The 14793-nt window shown below is 35.4% G+C and overlaps 1 protein-coding gene across 9 annotated transcripts; it reads right to left on the bottom strand.

Annotated features, from left to right (window-relative positions):
* Nucleotides 1–112: 112 nt before the first annotated feature.
* LOC112744749 (putative late blight resistance protein homolog R1A-3) lies at nucleotides 113–13965 on the bottom strand. Of its 9 annotated transcripts, XM_072233983.1 has the most exons (6): nucleotides 6895–7509; nucleotides 6619–6730; nucleotides 5674–5779; nucleotides 4341–4763; nucleotides 1369–4167; nucleotides 113–481 (listed from the first exon to the last, which is right to left on the bottom strand). In XM_072233983.1, the coding sequence occupies exons 3-6, from the start codon at nucleotides 5736–5738 to the stop codon at nucleotides 421–423; spliced, it is 3348 nt and encodes a 1115-aa protein (XP_072090084.1). In that variant the 5' UTR covers nucleotides 5739–5779; nucleotides 6619–6730; nucleotides 6895–7509; the 3' UTR covers nucleotides 113–420. The 9 variants fall into 9 exon arrangements, 3 of the variants coding, with proteins under 3 accessions (XP_072090084.1, XP_072090086.1, XP_072090085.1); XR_011880637.1 differs by lacking the exons at nucleotides 113–481; nucleotides 1369–4167; nucleotides 4341–4763; nucleotides 6619–6730; nucleotides 6895–7509 and adding exons at nucleotides 11972–12077; nucleotides 12877–13028; nucleotides 13193–13965 and having other exon boundaries at nucleotides 5405–5779; XR_011880639.1 differs by lacking the exons at nucleotides 113–481; nucleotides 1369–4167; nucleotides 4341–4763; nucleotides 6619–6730; nucleotides 6895–7509 and adding exons at nucleotides 11972–12077; nucleotides 12917–13028; nucleotides 13193–13805 and having other exon boundaries at nucleotides 5405–5779.
* Between the last annotated feature and the right edge of the window lie 828 nt (nucleotides 13966–14793).

Below are 14793 nucleotides of genomic sequence, written 5' to 3'. Positions count from 1 at the left end.
TGGATATTACCATGAAGATTTTATAATTGTCTCTATATAAATATACTTATTTTTTACCATTAGATGATGAATTGCAAAGTTTAATAGCTAAATAAACAAATCACACTTTTAAGTTTTAACACAAGTATCTTTATGAAAAGATAGTTTTAGCATCTTCATTTGAGTAAGTGCCTTAAAAAATACATCACACATAAAACCAAACAAACACGATTATATCTAAGACCCAACCTCACAACATCCAAAATAGAACAGCTCTCCAGTTAACTCTCGCATATCCCATCTAAGAATCTCTCTCTTCAATCCTTCACATATGTAACATCTTGGGCTTGTAAGCGACAACACTATTTTGGTGGCAAATCCACTGTGTGCACTTGCCTTGTCTGCTTCTTTGAAACCACAAAATTGTTCTTGATGAACTTGCTATCTATTTTCTTCTTCTTCTTCTTCTTCTTCTTCTTCAACAACATAATCATCATAATATCTTTAAAACCAAAAAGTTGTTCTTGATCAGATTGCTATATGTTAGTTACTAAGGATTTGAATTTTACATTCTTACATCAACCTGCTACACTTTAACTAATATGTAAAAGAAACTACCAATCCAAGACAGATAGATTAGACTAGAGTAACTAGCAATATTTCAGAATATGCGTAATGCAAACTCAACAGAAATGAATAGAAGTAAAGCAACAATAAACCACTGCAAAAGAATGCTATACAACAACTAATTAAAAAGTTTCACTTGGTCTTAATCACTATATTGGCGATTGTAATAAAAATGCTAAAATGTGACATTTTTTTACCATATTAAAAAACAAATTACGTTTACTACATCACATCAGAATGTCATAAACAAGCTATAGGTATGCTGTATTCTAATTATTTATTTTTTATACGATGGATAAAACAAGTTAACGGTAGTTTCTTATTTGGTGGTATAGGACATGACAGTAATCATAACTTGGATGAATTTACTTGTTTTAGAAACAGCAATATAAGGACGCTTTTCTTGTTAGATCAAAATCAATATCAAGATTCTTGTTGATATAGGCATTAATAACATTTTCTCTAGTAATTAAATAATAGATACAAATAACGTAACCTTTTGAAACAAAGAGCAAAGTGTATCCTAAACAATAAAATGAGAGAAAATGCTTGATTAACCCAATGTGGCAAAATGAAATTTGCAATTAAATGAAAAAATTGAACTAAGCCATGATGTGTGTGTGCGAGAGAGTGAGAGAGAGGAGGGGAAAAGTACCTTCAACTTTTAGTAAACATAAAAAGTTAGAAATTTCTGCTAGACATGCAGCAGACAGACTAATAATAAGGCAGATGTAGGTTAAAAAAGGAAAGAAAAAAAATTACCCCGTGTCCTGTCCTTCTAAGATGACCTTACAACCATCCTTTGGCTTAACACGTAGGAGGCTTTCTCCCAATTTTCGAGGTGGGTCCACAACACGCACATTTTGCAAGTTATTCAAGGACCACAGTTGCTCTGGAAGCTCATCCAAGTAACACTGGTCCATGATTAGGTGTTGGAGAGATGGCATTGCACCTTCCTCTAATATCCATTCTCTGACACGCATCATTGTCACATGAAGCACTTCAAGATTTGGGAAGCTTCCAGCGGCAAAGCGAAGAGAGTCCTCCAGGTAATGCACTGGTGTGGTTACCTTCAGAACATGGAGGCGGGTAAGATCTCCTAGAGTATTCAAGCTACTGTAGCGGTAGTTGAAGCCGAACCAATCTGTAGGACTTAATATGTTTATCGTTATCTTGGTAATATTGGAGGGAAATTCATGTGCTTGTGGCAATTCATGAAAGTCCACTAGTTTTAGTTCTTCTAGATTTTTTAGGTGATGCAAGCCTTGTAATAGTTCATGCTCTGTGCATCCACTTCCAAAATTCCACCGCAAACCAAATTTTCTCAGCTTGGGGAATCTTCCAATAGCAATCGAGGACATTGTCAGCCCTTTTTCAAGAGTGACAAGTTGGAGAGTTTGGAGATTCGGCAAACAGTCTTCTCCCGACGTGTTTGGTGGAACCGTCTTGCTCGTCATACGTAGCCTTCCTTCAAGATGTCTCAGTTTCTTGAGCCTCCATATTCCATGCGGGAGCTTAAAAAAATGCCTATCAGAAAAGTCTTCAACAATTAGAGTTTCTAGATTCGCAAGGCTGCAAATGAGATCAGGATGATCCTCGACGCATGCACCCTGATTTACTCTCAAGTATCTTAAATGGATGTGTGTACCCAAGTTCTGGGCCGCTGGTGATAAACCAAAACAGGGTTTTCCAAAGTCCAGAATGCGAGCTGAACTGAAACTCATTACATTGATCCACAGCGTTTCTGTAAAATAGCAATAATCCCAAAAGCACATTAAAGAATGAACGCGGGAGAGATCACACTGCTCAAGTAAATTCGAATACTGGCCTCGAAGGGACAGCCTACAGGTCTCGACATTGTCAAGGGATGGAATGTCTTTTCCAGTGCAGATCTCTATACCTTTTTCAGCTCTATTCTCTGATATGCAAAGATCAAGGAGAAGGTCATGAATCCAGCAACTTTTGACCCCTCCGTCACTCTTTCTTTTCACCACCATCACCAAACTACGATCCACCAGCTCATTCAAGTACTCTTCAGCAATATCTTCTACTTCTAGACCATCTGATATTCCTATTTTCGGCGGTTGTATTAACCCTTCAGCAATCCATAATTGTTTCAATCGTTTCACAGGAATTTCATAATCTTCGGGATACACTCCCAAAAATAAAAAACAAGACTTCAATCTTTGAGGCAAGCTATCATAACTGAGCTTTAACACATTTGTTACTCTGCCATCATCCTTGTCAACGTACCACAGGACGTTGCGCATGATTCTCGTCCACTCAACTGGTAGTCTTCTCTTCTTAGCAACAACTCCTGCTAAGGTTACAATAGCAAGTGGTAAACCTCCACATTTTTCGACCATTAATCTACCCATGTGTTCTAAATTAGAAGGACACTCTCTGCTCTTAAACACCTTCATGCAGAATAATTTCCAGCTTTCATCTTTATCTAGCAATGGAGGGTAGTAAGATTTTGATCCTGTATAGTTTGCCACACCATCATTACGGCTAGTTATCAATATTGCACTCCCATTATTGTTATCTGGAAAAAAGCATTCTACCTCATCCCAAACTTCAGGCTCCCATATGTTGTCAAGCACTATCAAATACTTCTTTGTCTCTAAGAATTCTCGGACCACGCTCCTTTGATAATCCGCGCTTATGTCTTCGCCTTTAATGGACTCGGATAACCCACAACCTTTCAGAAGGCTTTGAAGAAGCTCCTTGGCTTTGTAGTCCTTAGAAACAGTAACCCACACACAACAAGGGAACAACTTCTTCACCTCATTATTGTTGTAAATCTTTTTAGCGAGAGTAGTCTTACCCAAACCACCCATGCCTATTATGGAGATAACATCAACACCTGAGTCATTTTCCTTCAACTGCTTAGTTACATCATTGAAGATATTCACAAAGCCCACCATATCTTCCTCGACTACCTTATCTTGCTTTTGATTTGACCCGAGAGCTTCCATTCTATCAAATTCACCTTCATTAATGCAATATCTCTCAATCTTGAATCCGTGTAACACTTGATTACTTAGGAAATTGGCATCTCTTGTTGTTATAACAATTCTACTCCCAGGACAAAACCAATCACCTCCTCCTGCCAATGCATCCAGCTGTTCTGTACTATCAACATCATCAAGAACTAGAAAGACTCTTTTATTACGCAAACTTTGCTTTATATCAAAAGATCCTTTTAATGTGCTTCCCAACTTAACTTTTTCATGCACACCCATCTCATATAAAAGTGTTTTTTGGAGATTTTCTAGGCCATCAGCACCTCCCCTTGATTTTTCAGAGACTTTATCAAGAAAACTCGCAGCTTGAAATTGATGCTGGAACTTGTTAAACAACTCTCCAGCAAATGTGGTCTTGTTACCATCTCCATAAATGACCAACATGCAAATGGTATTATGAGACTTGATATTCCAAAGTGATTCCACCGCTTCAAAGTGAGAATCAAAACCAATTGGATGCTTAATATATAGTGGTTCAGGAGGAAGCTTTGCCAAGACCTCTTCAACAATACTCTCGATAATCTCACTTTCATAGCTGCAAGATATACCTATTCAAGATGTACTCATTTTATATAAAGAACTATATACATACACCAACAATAAATGAAACAAAGTTGCTATAAAAGCTCAAAAACTTGTAATGAAGCTGTAAAAATAGAAGCTAACGATATAACATTCAGGTGACTTGATGAACTAAAGGTTACTCACCGATTCGCTTTACAATGCTCTCCGCTTAGATTGCTAACTTCATACAAAGCCAACCTCCATGCTTGTACCTTGTGCGAGTCTTTGCCATATCTGCTTTCATGCTTCTTCATGTCTTGGTCATATTGATTCTTCTGATGCCTTATATCTGATGGATCCACATGGTAAAAAATTGGCAAAACTGGCCGTTTTGTTCCTTTGTTAGAGCACTCCATGATTTGGATAAGTTCATCCAAGCACCATGCTGAAGAGGCGTAGTTTTGACACAGCACAGCAATGGACATCCTGGATCTTTCAATGGCTTCAAGAAGAGTGTCTCTGATTCTATCACCAACTCTAAGATTCTCATCATCTCTAAAGGTAGTGATTCCTCTCTCACACAAAGCATGATAGAGGCGATCCGTGAATCCGTAGCGGGTGAAGCCTCTAAAGCTCAGAAAAACATCATACATGAAATGTGAGGAGCAAGATTCTGCATCATGATCTGCCATGATAACAGTCCTTGCAGAGTTTCACATCTGTGAGAATTAAAATGTGTAACAACTACAAGCAATTGGGAATGAAGTGAATAAACCAAGCAATACATGAACTATGGTATAGATTTTTCTTCATGGATTGACTTGGTGAGTCAAGCAGGTAAAGTCTTGCTAGCTGTAATTCATTAATAAGTGGACCAGCCATGTTCAATAATTATGCAGCTAATTTCCACCAAGTTGCTTTGTGAGAAACATGGACTTGACTTCCCCTGCCTTCTTAACGTATTAAGTAATCAATCTTAGCTGAAGGGTGAATGGCTGAGGTATTCATGACTAAGTACTTAATGTACACTTTGATGGTTTGTTATTGTAAAAATAATAAGGATAAATGAAGAAGAAAAGATAAAAGAGTTTTATAATTTTTTTGGTATAACTCTTAGAAATATTGTAATATTCTAAGATTATTCTTTGGTAAAAGTTATGTAATATTTCTCTATATATATTTTTTTGGTATTTAGAATATCCAAACTTTCAGAATTAAGGACTATTTATATATATAAAAGTAGTATTATGCCAACTCTTAAATCATAATTTCAGAAAAAAAACTTAACATGAAAATCAATCCACTATTGAGAAACATTTAAGTCATCTAACATTAAATTTGAATGGTTTATGTCACGGCCCAAAATGAGCCATGATCGGCGCTCAGGAATATAATCCCCAAGCAAGCCTAACCGACTCAAATATAAGTTGAATAAGAAAACTACAAATATTTTAAATAAATTTACAATGTCTAAAATAAATAATTACATATTTTTAACAAACAAAAATAAAATAAAATAAATATGGGTGGATCCTGCCTGTGACATATGGAGCAGATGACGTCTAAGAACTCAACAACGAATAGATACCCATTGCAGATCATTACTCTTGGATAGAAAGGCTCACATACTCAAATATTTATTCCTGAAAAATAGTTTTAGAAAAACGGAGTGAGTTTTGCAACCCAGTGACTAAACAGTACATCTATAATTCACATGAGACCATATAAACATAATTTTGGTTAGAAGATAATAATTTATATAAATAAGTGAATCAATAAGGGAGTTCTCATACAGAAATTAAATCAAAAGTCCATACTTGGGCGGCTCCACCTCTATGGATAGCCCTTTCCTCTTGTGTGTCCTAACGGAATATCAGATCTAACGTGTGGCCTACACGTTAGGCTAGCAACACCCCTGCTAGCTGGAGTCTGAGTTAGATGCATCTAAGTTAACGTCATAACCGCCGTTAACTACGGTTTTCTAATACGAGCCTCCCAAACCAATTCAAAACATAGAGTTTCAAATACAATGAATTTTCAATCTCTCAAATATATAAGATATCGAATCAAATCAAATCAAATCAGATAATACTTTTTCATCAGAAATATTTTCTCAACTCATAACTTCTTCAATCATAAATAATTTCAAACACATTTCACAATTTCAAAGTCAATAAGTACTAACAAATACTTCAATGTTTCAAAAGTATATTTTCAAGTAAAATCAAATGTTCTAAAATAATATAAAACTTCATCAAATATATATAGTCTCATATAAAATTTCTAAGATATGAACTTCATAAAAATATTTTTTCAATTGTAATAAATTAATTATTCTAATCAAATCAAAGTTCTTCAACAATAGATTTGTAAATATAATTAAAAACTCAGAATAGCATAAACCAAAAAAATGTAACGGTTATAAATGTAAAGCCTACTCACAAATTGGTCCCAAGGGACCGAGGAAACCAAACTAGAGTACCAAGATAAAAGGTGAGGAAGGTTGAAGTAGAATGGAATGAAAGAGCACGAAATTCGGACCGAGGTAGTAGCAACAACTTCGATTTCTCATTGCAGCAACCTCAACAACAGCCCTAGTATCAATAACATAGAACAACCATAGTAACAATGGCAGTGAATCTAATAGTCTACAGTGGTTTAAAAACTGAGCAAAAACAGAAATAAACATCAAGAAGGATAGGATAGAGTCAATAATAGAGCTTTATGGCAAGACAAGGCAGAACAAGATTAGTCTTACCAAAGAAAAAGAAAATAAGGGATGGAGCATCAGCAGCTCCGGTGACCGCCCGACGTCGACGGTGAAGGACACAATGGAACAGCGGTGGCGGCAGTCCCTCTCCTCTGACAGCGACTCCCACACCAACACCACAAGCTCTGATGAACAGGGAGAGGCAGGGCTCAGCCCCCGGCGGAGCAGAGCAAGGGCAGAACGCGAAGCAGGTAGGCTCAACGGCGAGCTCCGGCGGTGGCAGTTGCTCGACGACGGCGTAACAGCTCCTCCCTCCTCCACATACCTATTTCTCCTTGGTCGACCCTCACGCTTGCCGCCGTAGCGACGACAATGACGGCAACGGCGTGACTCGACGGCAAAGGTTCCAATTGGCTCCAGAGGCAGGACGGTGCATGACGGTAATGGCGGTACATCTCCATTCTTCTCCGTCGCAATCTCGTGTGCGGGCTCATCTCTCTCTCTCCCCTGTGACAATGACGCGACAGCAATGCGGCGGCATGACCAAGCCTTGCCGTGCGGTCTCTCTTCTCCCCCCTCTCTTCTCTTCTTCCGTCTCCCTCTCCCTCTGTTTCTTTCCTTGTGGTTCCAGAGAGTGAGAAGCGTTGGTGTTAGCGTGTGTGTGTGTTAGGAGAGGGTTAGGGTTTAGAAAAAGGGGTAAAGGGTAGTTTAGGTATTTTTCATAAAAATTAGGGGGTATATGTAAAATGTTTCAAAAAAAACTTGAGATGTTACATTCTACCCTCCTAAAAAAATTTTTTGCCCTCGAAAATTGATACAGTATGAAAAAATGTTATATGGTTTTAGCCTTTTTACCAAACATGAGAAAGAAGTATTATCGGGTGCAAAAATTACAACATAGGTGTGTGTTAAAAAGATGCGGTTGACATTTAACACTCTTGTTCTTTTGATAAGTCAAACACATATGGCGCTTTTCTCTTTGTCCATCACTCCCAAATTAAATCCGAAAGTCAAATATCAAGACTAACTTTTCAACTTGTACCAAAATCTCCTTAACTTCCTCCTCGAAATACTCTTACTTCATAATCTTCTTGACGTCGCCATGTCCTAAAACTAACGTATTGCTCGCTGTATCTAGAGATTACACTTTAACCAATAGAATCTCGAGTTTACTCAAAGGAATACAAAACTTAGGAAGAGAAGAACAAGCATCTTAGATGATGTTCGCAAGAATTCGGAAGGATGTGTAAGATCGCAATTAAACATGGATGTTCAGAAACAACGAAGTGTGCTAGAAAGAGAGTCCAATCACGTCTTAACAATGAAATCTGAATCCAGAAATTTCGATAGAAACAATAAAAGAAAGATAGAGTATTAGGTCGAAACAAATTCAAGTTGAATAGGAGTGCATAGCTCACAAGAGATGACCACTAAAGTCGATGGCAGTGTTCACAATGATTTAAGAGAATGATTAAGAACACAATCATGTAGAATATCCATCTACAACAGATACAACTAAGAGAAAATAATTTCACAATCTCGAAGAAAAGATATGAGACGAACATTTCAAAAGAAATTATAAAAGCATAAATACTATCACGTCAAACAAATTCAAGTTGAAACAAAAGATGAAAGGTCTATGAATTGAAGATTAATAGGGGTCATATGCAAATATTTTCCCTCAAAAACCCTAGAGGACACTTAGGTGTACCATCAAGCAAGGATATGCATAAACAAAAAAACAAAATCAACAACAGAGAAAGCAAAGCAAAACACAAATTAAAAATATAACAACACATTCTAGAATAGGCAACTTAACCGTCATAAAAAATCGAAAACAGTAACTATCCCAAAAATTAGTATGCTTCTTTTTCCTTTTTTTTTTTAATAGAAACCTTCAACTAAGTACCTTTGAGATTATTATCATGACTTTGGACATTAAATAATTATGTCAATAAAAATTTGATATCTCCTAACTCAAAATAGTAAATAGATTATGTAAAACATGACAAGAAATGCAATTGATCTTCTCGTTGTCCTTTAAGACAATTTACATATACATTTAGGTATTTAACTCATTATGGTCACTGTTGGTAAAATACAATAATGTGATTTCCTATAATCATGCAATTAGACTTAGTATTAAGTTACAAATAAATTCACATATCAAATAATGATAATAATAAAACTAAAATTTAAAGTATTGGCAATTAACACACTAAGATCAGTTACCATAACTATTTTTTTTTTTTTTTTGCTTTTGACATAACCCAAGCACATAGCAAAAGAATTTCAGAAAATTGGTATGGGATCATATTTCATGTAAAGATAAAACACCAAAAAGAGAATTCACCTTCATAAATAGTTCACTGAACTAAAGACAAACTCAAATATATATATATATATATATTGGATCTAAATATAAAAAAATATATCTCCGAAATTCTTGTCGTATCTTGAAAAATATATCATAAAAAAAAGAACCCCCTTTTTTTTTATACAGTGTCTTTGACAAAATTACAACCCGACTAAGAAACACAAAAATAATCACTACATACAAATCAAGAAACTCATAAGTCCAATCAATCACAAAAGAAATTGACTTGTTACTTAGAAAATCCCAATGATCTCTATTAATATTAGTCATATAATCACATTTTGAGTTCAATCATAGTAGGAATTCACTCATCACTTTTCTCTTCATATACATTGTCCTGAGTTCTCATATATACGAATTGTAGGCTTGTAGCTTTTTAAAGAACATCTAGCTCATGCTGGATTTTATTACCTTGTTATCAGAATATAAAAAAAATCCGTCAAAATGGCAAAATTAACATTAAGAATACTGTAATAAAATTGAGGTAAAAGTATCACTTAGATTATCAAAATCAAGGTACAAAACCTGGCAAGACAAATCGGGAAGGATGTAATTTCAATGTATTAGAAAGTATAGCAGCTTTATTGGTGAATCTCTATTTTAAGTCAAAAGTTCTTGTCTTCTCTATGCCAAAAAAATTCACAAGAATAGCATTTAAATATATACACAAAATACAAAAACCAAAAAGCAACTGTATCACATGAATGGCATGAGACATGATAAGTGTGGTTCGTCTCAATATTTTTGTCGTAAGAATTAACAACAAGAAAAGAAAAAAAGTTTTTTTTTCTTTTTTTTTTTCACCAATTAATTCATGGTGATAAAAAAAATATAAATAGTAGTATTATCCCATGCACCCCATTAACATAACACTTAACAGTAGAACTCCCAACATATGCAACAATTCAAGGTTCAAATCAGAACATGGTTAACTTGTACAAGGTAAAGTAACTTTAAACAAAATTTTTTTTTTTTTTTTGAATCGTAAATTTGAAACAAGGAAACAGCCGAAAATCAGTAAACGAATTAGGAACTTGTGAGTAAAGGGTCTTCAGTGAAAATCCAAGCAAGCAAAGCATTGTAGAAGCACAAGGGTAAAACTTGCATTGATTAAAACAAAGGTCTATAAAGGAAGGAAGCTTGAACATTCAAAGCACTTTTCCATAAAATAAATAATGTTATAGTATTCAAAAATCAAACAAATAAATGAAAACAAGTATAAGTTCAAAACTTTTGAAAGGTATTCAAAACAATGCTCAACTCGGGTTTTGAAAAACAACAAAAAAAACTTAGATTTCAGAACATGATTGAAAAACAAATGAAAGAGGAAAGAAAGAACTTTTTCATAATTCAATACAACATTCAGTACACAATAAACTAAACTGGTTTGAGTTATTTTTCACAGCAAGGTAAGAGTATTAATCCAAAGCAGCACCAACCAATAGGAAAACGAAAAAGGAAAAGAAAAAAGAAAGCACGGGTTTTGAAGAAGTGACTACTACACAGAAATTTCTATGCACAAAATTCATGCCCCATAATTTGCATGCTATTTTGAGTTTTCTTACCATGAAAAATATGAAGCGCTGTCAGTACAGAGCATAAGCAAAATGAGTCAAAGTTGAAATCCAAAAATTTTAGAATTAAAGGAATCATAAGATTGAAAAGGGAAGAACTTGAAGGTCCCAGAAGAAATAGTGCCCTTGAAAGAAAAGCCATGTTCAACAAAGAAAACCATAGCAGAACAAATTATCAAACAAAAAGCTCAATCAAACTTTCAGATCGGAAAAGATCTTCAAATCAGCTAACACTTCATAAAAAAATTTGCCACTTAAACAGAGAAAATTATAATTCCAATCTAGCAAACAAGAATAACACTCCATACATATGTTTGTCACGTAGTTCTTCTACCTGAGCAACCGAATAACAGTTTTTTTTTTTTATTTTATTGATTCGAAAGAAAAAATCACGAGTGATTCAAATTATGTTAACTTCAAAGATCATCAACATAAGAAGAACAAACTTGTTTTATCAAAATCCAGAACAAAGCGTCTCAATCAGTAGCTAAGTAAATCCATAATCCACAAATCTAAATACAATTCTATAACAGGAATAAGATAATAATTCACAGCAAAAACATATCGAATCTTTTAGATAATGGATGAAATCTTGAAATCAGAAACCATAGAAAACAACATGAAAATGAAGAAGATTAAAGCAAATATTCACAAAAACGAGGAAGATTAGAACTAGCTACAAGGCAGGAATCGCGAACCAAAACCGAAACTAAAGTAATTGCAAAAGCAAGTTCAAGAAAAGCTACCAAATAATAACTCAAGGTTGGGTATAAAGAAGAGGAAAGAGGTGTCAAGAATCGACAGATGACTCGTGATGACAAGAACCAGAAGACAAGGATGACAAAAAGACAAGGATGACATTCCTATAGGCCTCTGATAGTGCCACAATTTGTACAAATAGGCACGCTTCTATTTATACAATTGTGATCCTACCATAGGACACTTGCTCCATATTACACAGATTAAACCTAAGCTCTGATACCACTTTGTCACGGCCCAAAATGAGCCATGATCGGCGCTCAGGAATATAATCCCCAAACAAGCCTAACCGACTCAAATATAAGTTGAATAAGAAAACTACAAATATTTTAAATAAATTTACAATGTCTAAAATAAATAATTACATATTTTTAACAAACAAAAATAAAATAAAATAAATATGGGTGGATCCTACCTGTGACATATGGAGCAGATGACGTCTAAGAACTCAACAACGAATAGATACCCATTGCAGATCATTACTCTTGGATAGAAAGGCTCACATACTCAAATATTTATTCCTGAAAAATATTTTTAGAAAAACGGAGTGAGTTTTGCAACCCAGTGACTAGACAGTACATCTATAATTCACATGAGACCATATAAACATAATTTTGGTTAGAAGATAATAATTTATATAAATAAGTGAATCAATAAGGGAGTTCTCATACAGAAATTAAATCAAAAGTCCACACTTGGGCGGCTCCACCTCTATGGGTAGCCCTTTCCTCTTGTGTGTCCTAACGGAATATCAGATCTAACGTGTGGCCTACACGTTAGGCTAGCAACACTCCTGCTAGCTGGAGTCTGAGTTAGATGCATCTAAGTTAACGTCATAACCGCCGTTAACTACGGTTTTCTAATACGAGCCTCCCAAACCAATTCAAAACATAGAGTTTCAAATACAATGAATTTTCAATCTCTCAAATATATAAGATATCGAATCAAATCAAATCAAATCAGATAATACTTTTTCATCAGAAATATTTTCTCAACTCATAACTTCTTCAATCATAAATAATTTCAAACACATTTCACAATTTCAAAGTCAATAAGTACTAACAAATACTTCAATGTTTCAAAAGTATATTTTCAAGTAAAATCAAATGTTCTAAAATAATATAAAACTTCATCAAATATATATAGTCTCATGTAAAATTTCTAAGATATGAACTTCATAAAAATATTTTTTCAATTGTAATAAATTAATTATTCTAATCAAATCAAAGTTCTTCAACAATAGATTTGTAAATATAATTAAAAACTCAGAATAGCATAAACCAAAAAAATGTAACGGTTATAAATGTAAAGCCTACTCACAAATTGGTCCTAAGGGACCGAGGAAACCAAACTAGAGTACCAAGATAAAAGGTGAGGAAGGTTGAAGTAGAATGGAATGAAAGAGCACGAAATTCGGACCGAGGTAGTAGCAACAACTTCGATTTCTCATTGCAGCAACCTCAACAACAGCCCTAGTATCAATAACATAGAACAACCATAGTAACAATGGCAGTGAATCTAATAGCCTACAGTGGTTTAAAAACTGAGCAAAAACAGAAATAAACATCAAGAAGGATAGGATAGAGTCAATAATAGAGTTTTATGGCAAGACAAGGCAGAACAAGATTAGTCTTACCAAAGAAAAAGAAAATAAGGGATGGAGCATCAGCAGCTCCGGTGACCGCCCGACGTCGACGGTGAAGGACACAATGGAACAGCGGTGGCGGCAGTCCCTCTCCTCTGACAGCGACTCCCACACCAACACCACAAGCTCTGATGAACAGGGAGAGGCAGGGCTCAGCCCCCGGCGGAGCAGAGCAAGGGCAGAACGCGAAGCAGGTAGGCTCAACGGCGAGCTCCGGCGGTGGCAGTTGCTCGACGACGGCGTAACAGCTCCTCCCTCCTCCACATACCTATTTCTCCTTGGTCGACCCTCACGCTTGCCGCCGTAGCGACGACAATTACGGCAACGGCGTGACTCGACGGCAAAGGTTCCAATTGGCTCCAGAGGCAGGACGGTGCCTGACGGTAATGGCGGTACATCTCCATTCTTCTCCGTCGCAATCTCGTGTGCGGGCTCATCTCTCTCTCTCCCCTGTGACAATGACGCGACAGCAATGCGGCGGCATGACCAAGCCTTGCCGTGCGGTCTCTCTTCTCCCCCCTCTCTTCTCTTCTTCCGTCTCCCTCTCCCTCTGTTTCTTTCCTTGTGGTTCCAGAGAGTGAGAAGCGTTGGTGTTAGCGTGTGTGTGTGTTAGGAGAGGGTTAGGGTTTAGAAAAAGGGGTAAAGGGTAGTTTAGGTATTTTCATAAAAATTAGGGGGTATATGTAAAATGTTTCAAAAAAAACTTGACATGTTACAGTTTAAAACCATAGATTATTAATTCTTATTGTTATGGAAACTCTTATATAAAACTTACTGCTTAATTAAGGATATATAGTATCTTAAGCAGAGGTGTTTACTGAAACTACTTAAACACGTTTTGAAAGGATAAGTCCTATTCTGCTATTCTTTGCACTACATTATTCCTGCTAGGTTTTATTACTTTGTGATTAATGTAAAAGTACTGAGCAAGATGCATTGTGCATCAAGTTGCATTGATGCACTATGCTTCGTTATTGTGCTGAGTGCTATACATAAATATACCTTTTCTCATTGATTGTATACTTTCAGTTAAGATGTTAGCTTTGGCAACACTATGAATAATGTTTAGCTTATGTGTATCTTTTGTAATATTATTAGGTACATCACAATGAAATAAGACTCATAAAATTTATCTTAATGTCATACAAATAATTAATATGTGACCGATCAAAAAGTTTTGGTAATTAACCAAAAAATTGATATAGAGGCAGAGGTGCTTATCTGAACTACGTGTTACAGATACATTTAGTACCCCATTTAGTTCTCTTAAAATTCTCCCGTTTTCACAAATCAAATCAACATACTTCATGCATATCCGTTTAACCTTGTTTATACTTATTGCCTGATGATGACAGAATACTTGGATAAAATTTTCAATTTTTATATATTCTCTACAATATTGATTTTTAAATGAAATAGATTTTTATATGCTGTAGATTTTCAATTCAGTTTTCTGATTAAATTTTTTGATGTGTTAAGAGTGTGCAATGAGGGATCATATACACAATTACAATCACACACTTAGATTGTGTATTTAGGGTTCAAATATATGCACATGAAATATAAAAATTTATCTGTCTTGAGTATATGCT

Source organism: Arachis hypogaea, chromosome 4, assembly GCF_003086295.3.
Source record: "Arachis hypogaea cultivar Tifrunner chromosome 4, arahy.Tifrunner.gnm2.J5K5, whole genome shotgun sequence".
NCBI lineage: Eukaryota > Viridiplantae > Streptophyta > Magnoliopsida > Fabales > Fabaceae > Arachis > Arachis hypogaea.
Note: the sequence above shows the minus strand (reverse complement) of the source record. Positions and strands in the feature narration are given on the sequence as shown.

Coding starts and splice junctions, on each gene's coding strand:
- LOC112744749 (XM_072233983.1), bottom strand. CDS start 5,738: ATGATCTGCAATGGGTATCTATTCGTTGTTGAGTTCTTAGACGTCATC. Junction 4,168..4,340: donor GAGCATTGTAAAGCGAATCG/GTGAGTAACCTT, acceptor TATATCTTGCAG/CTATGAAAGTGAGATTATCG. Junction 482..1,368: donor TTAGAAGGACAGGACACGGG/GTAATTTTTTTT, acceptor TTGGTTTTAAAG/ATATTATGATGATTATGTTG.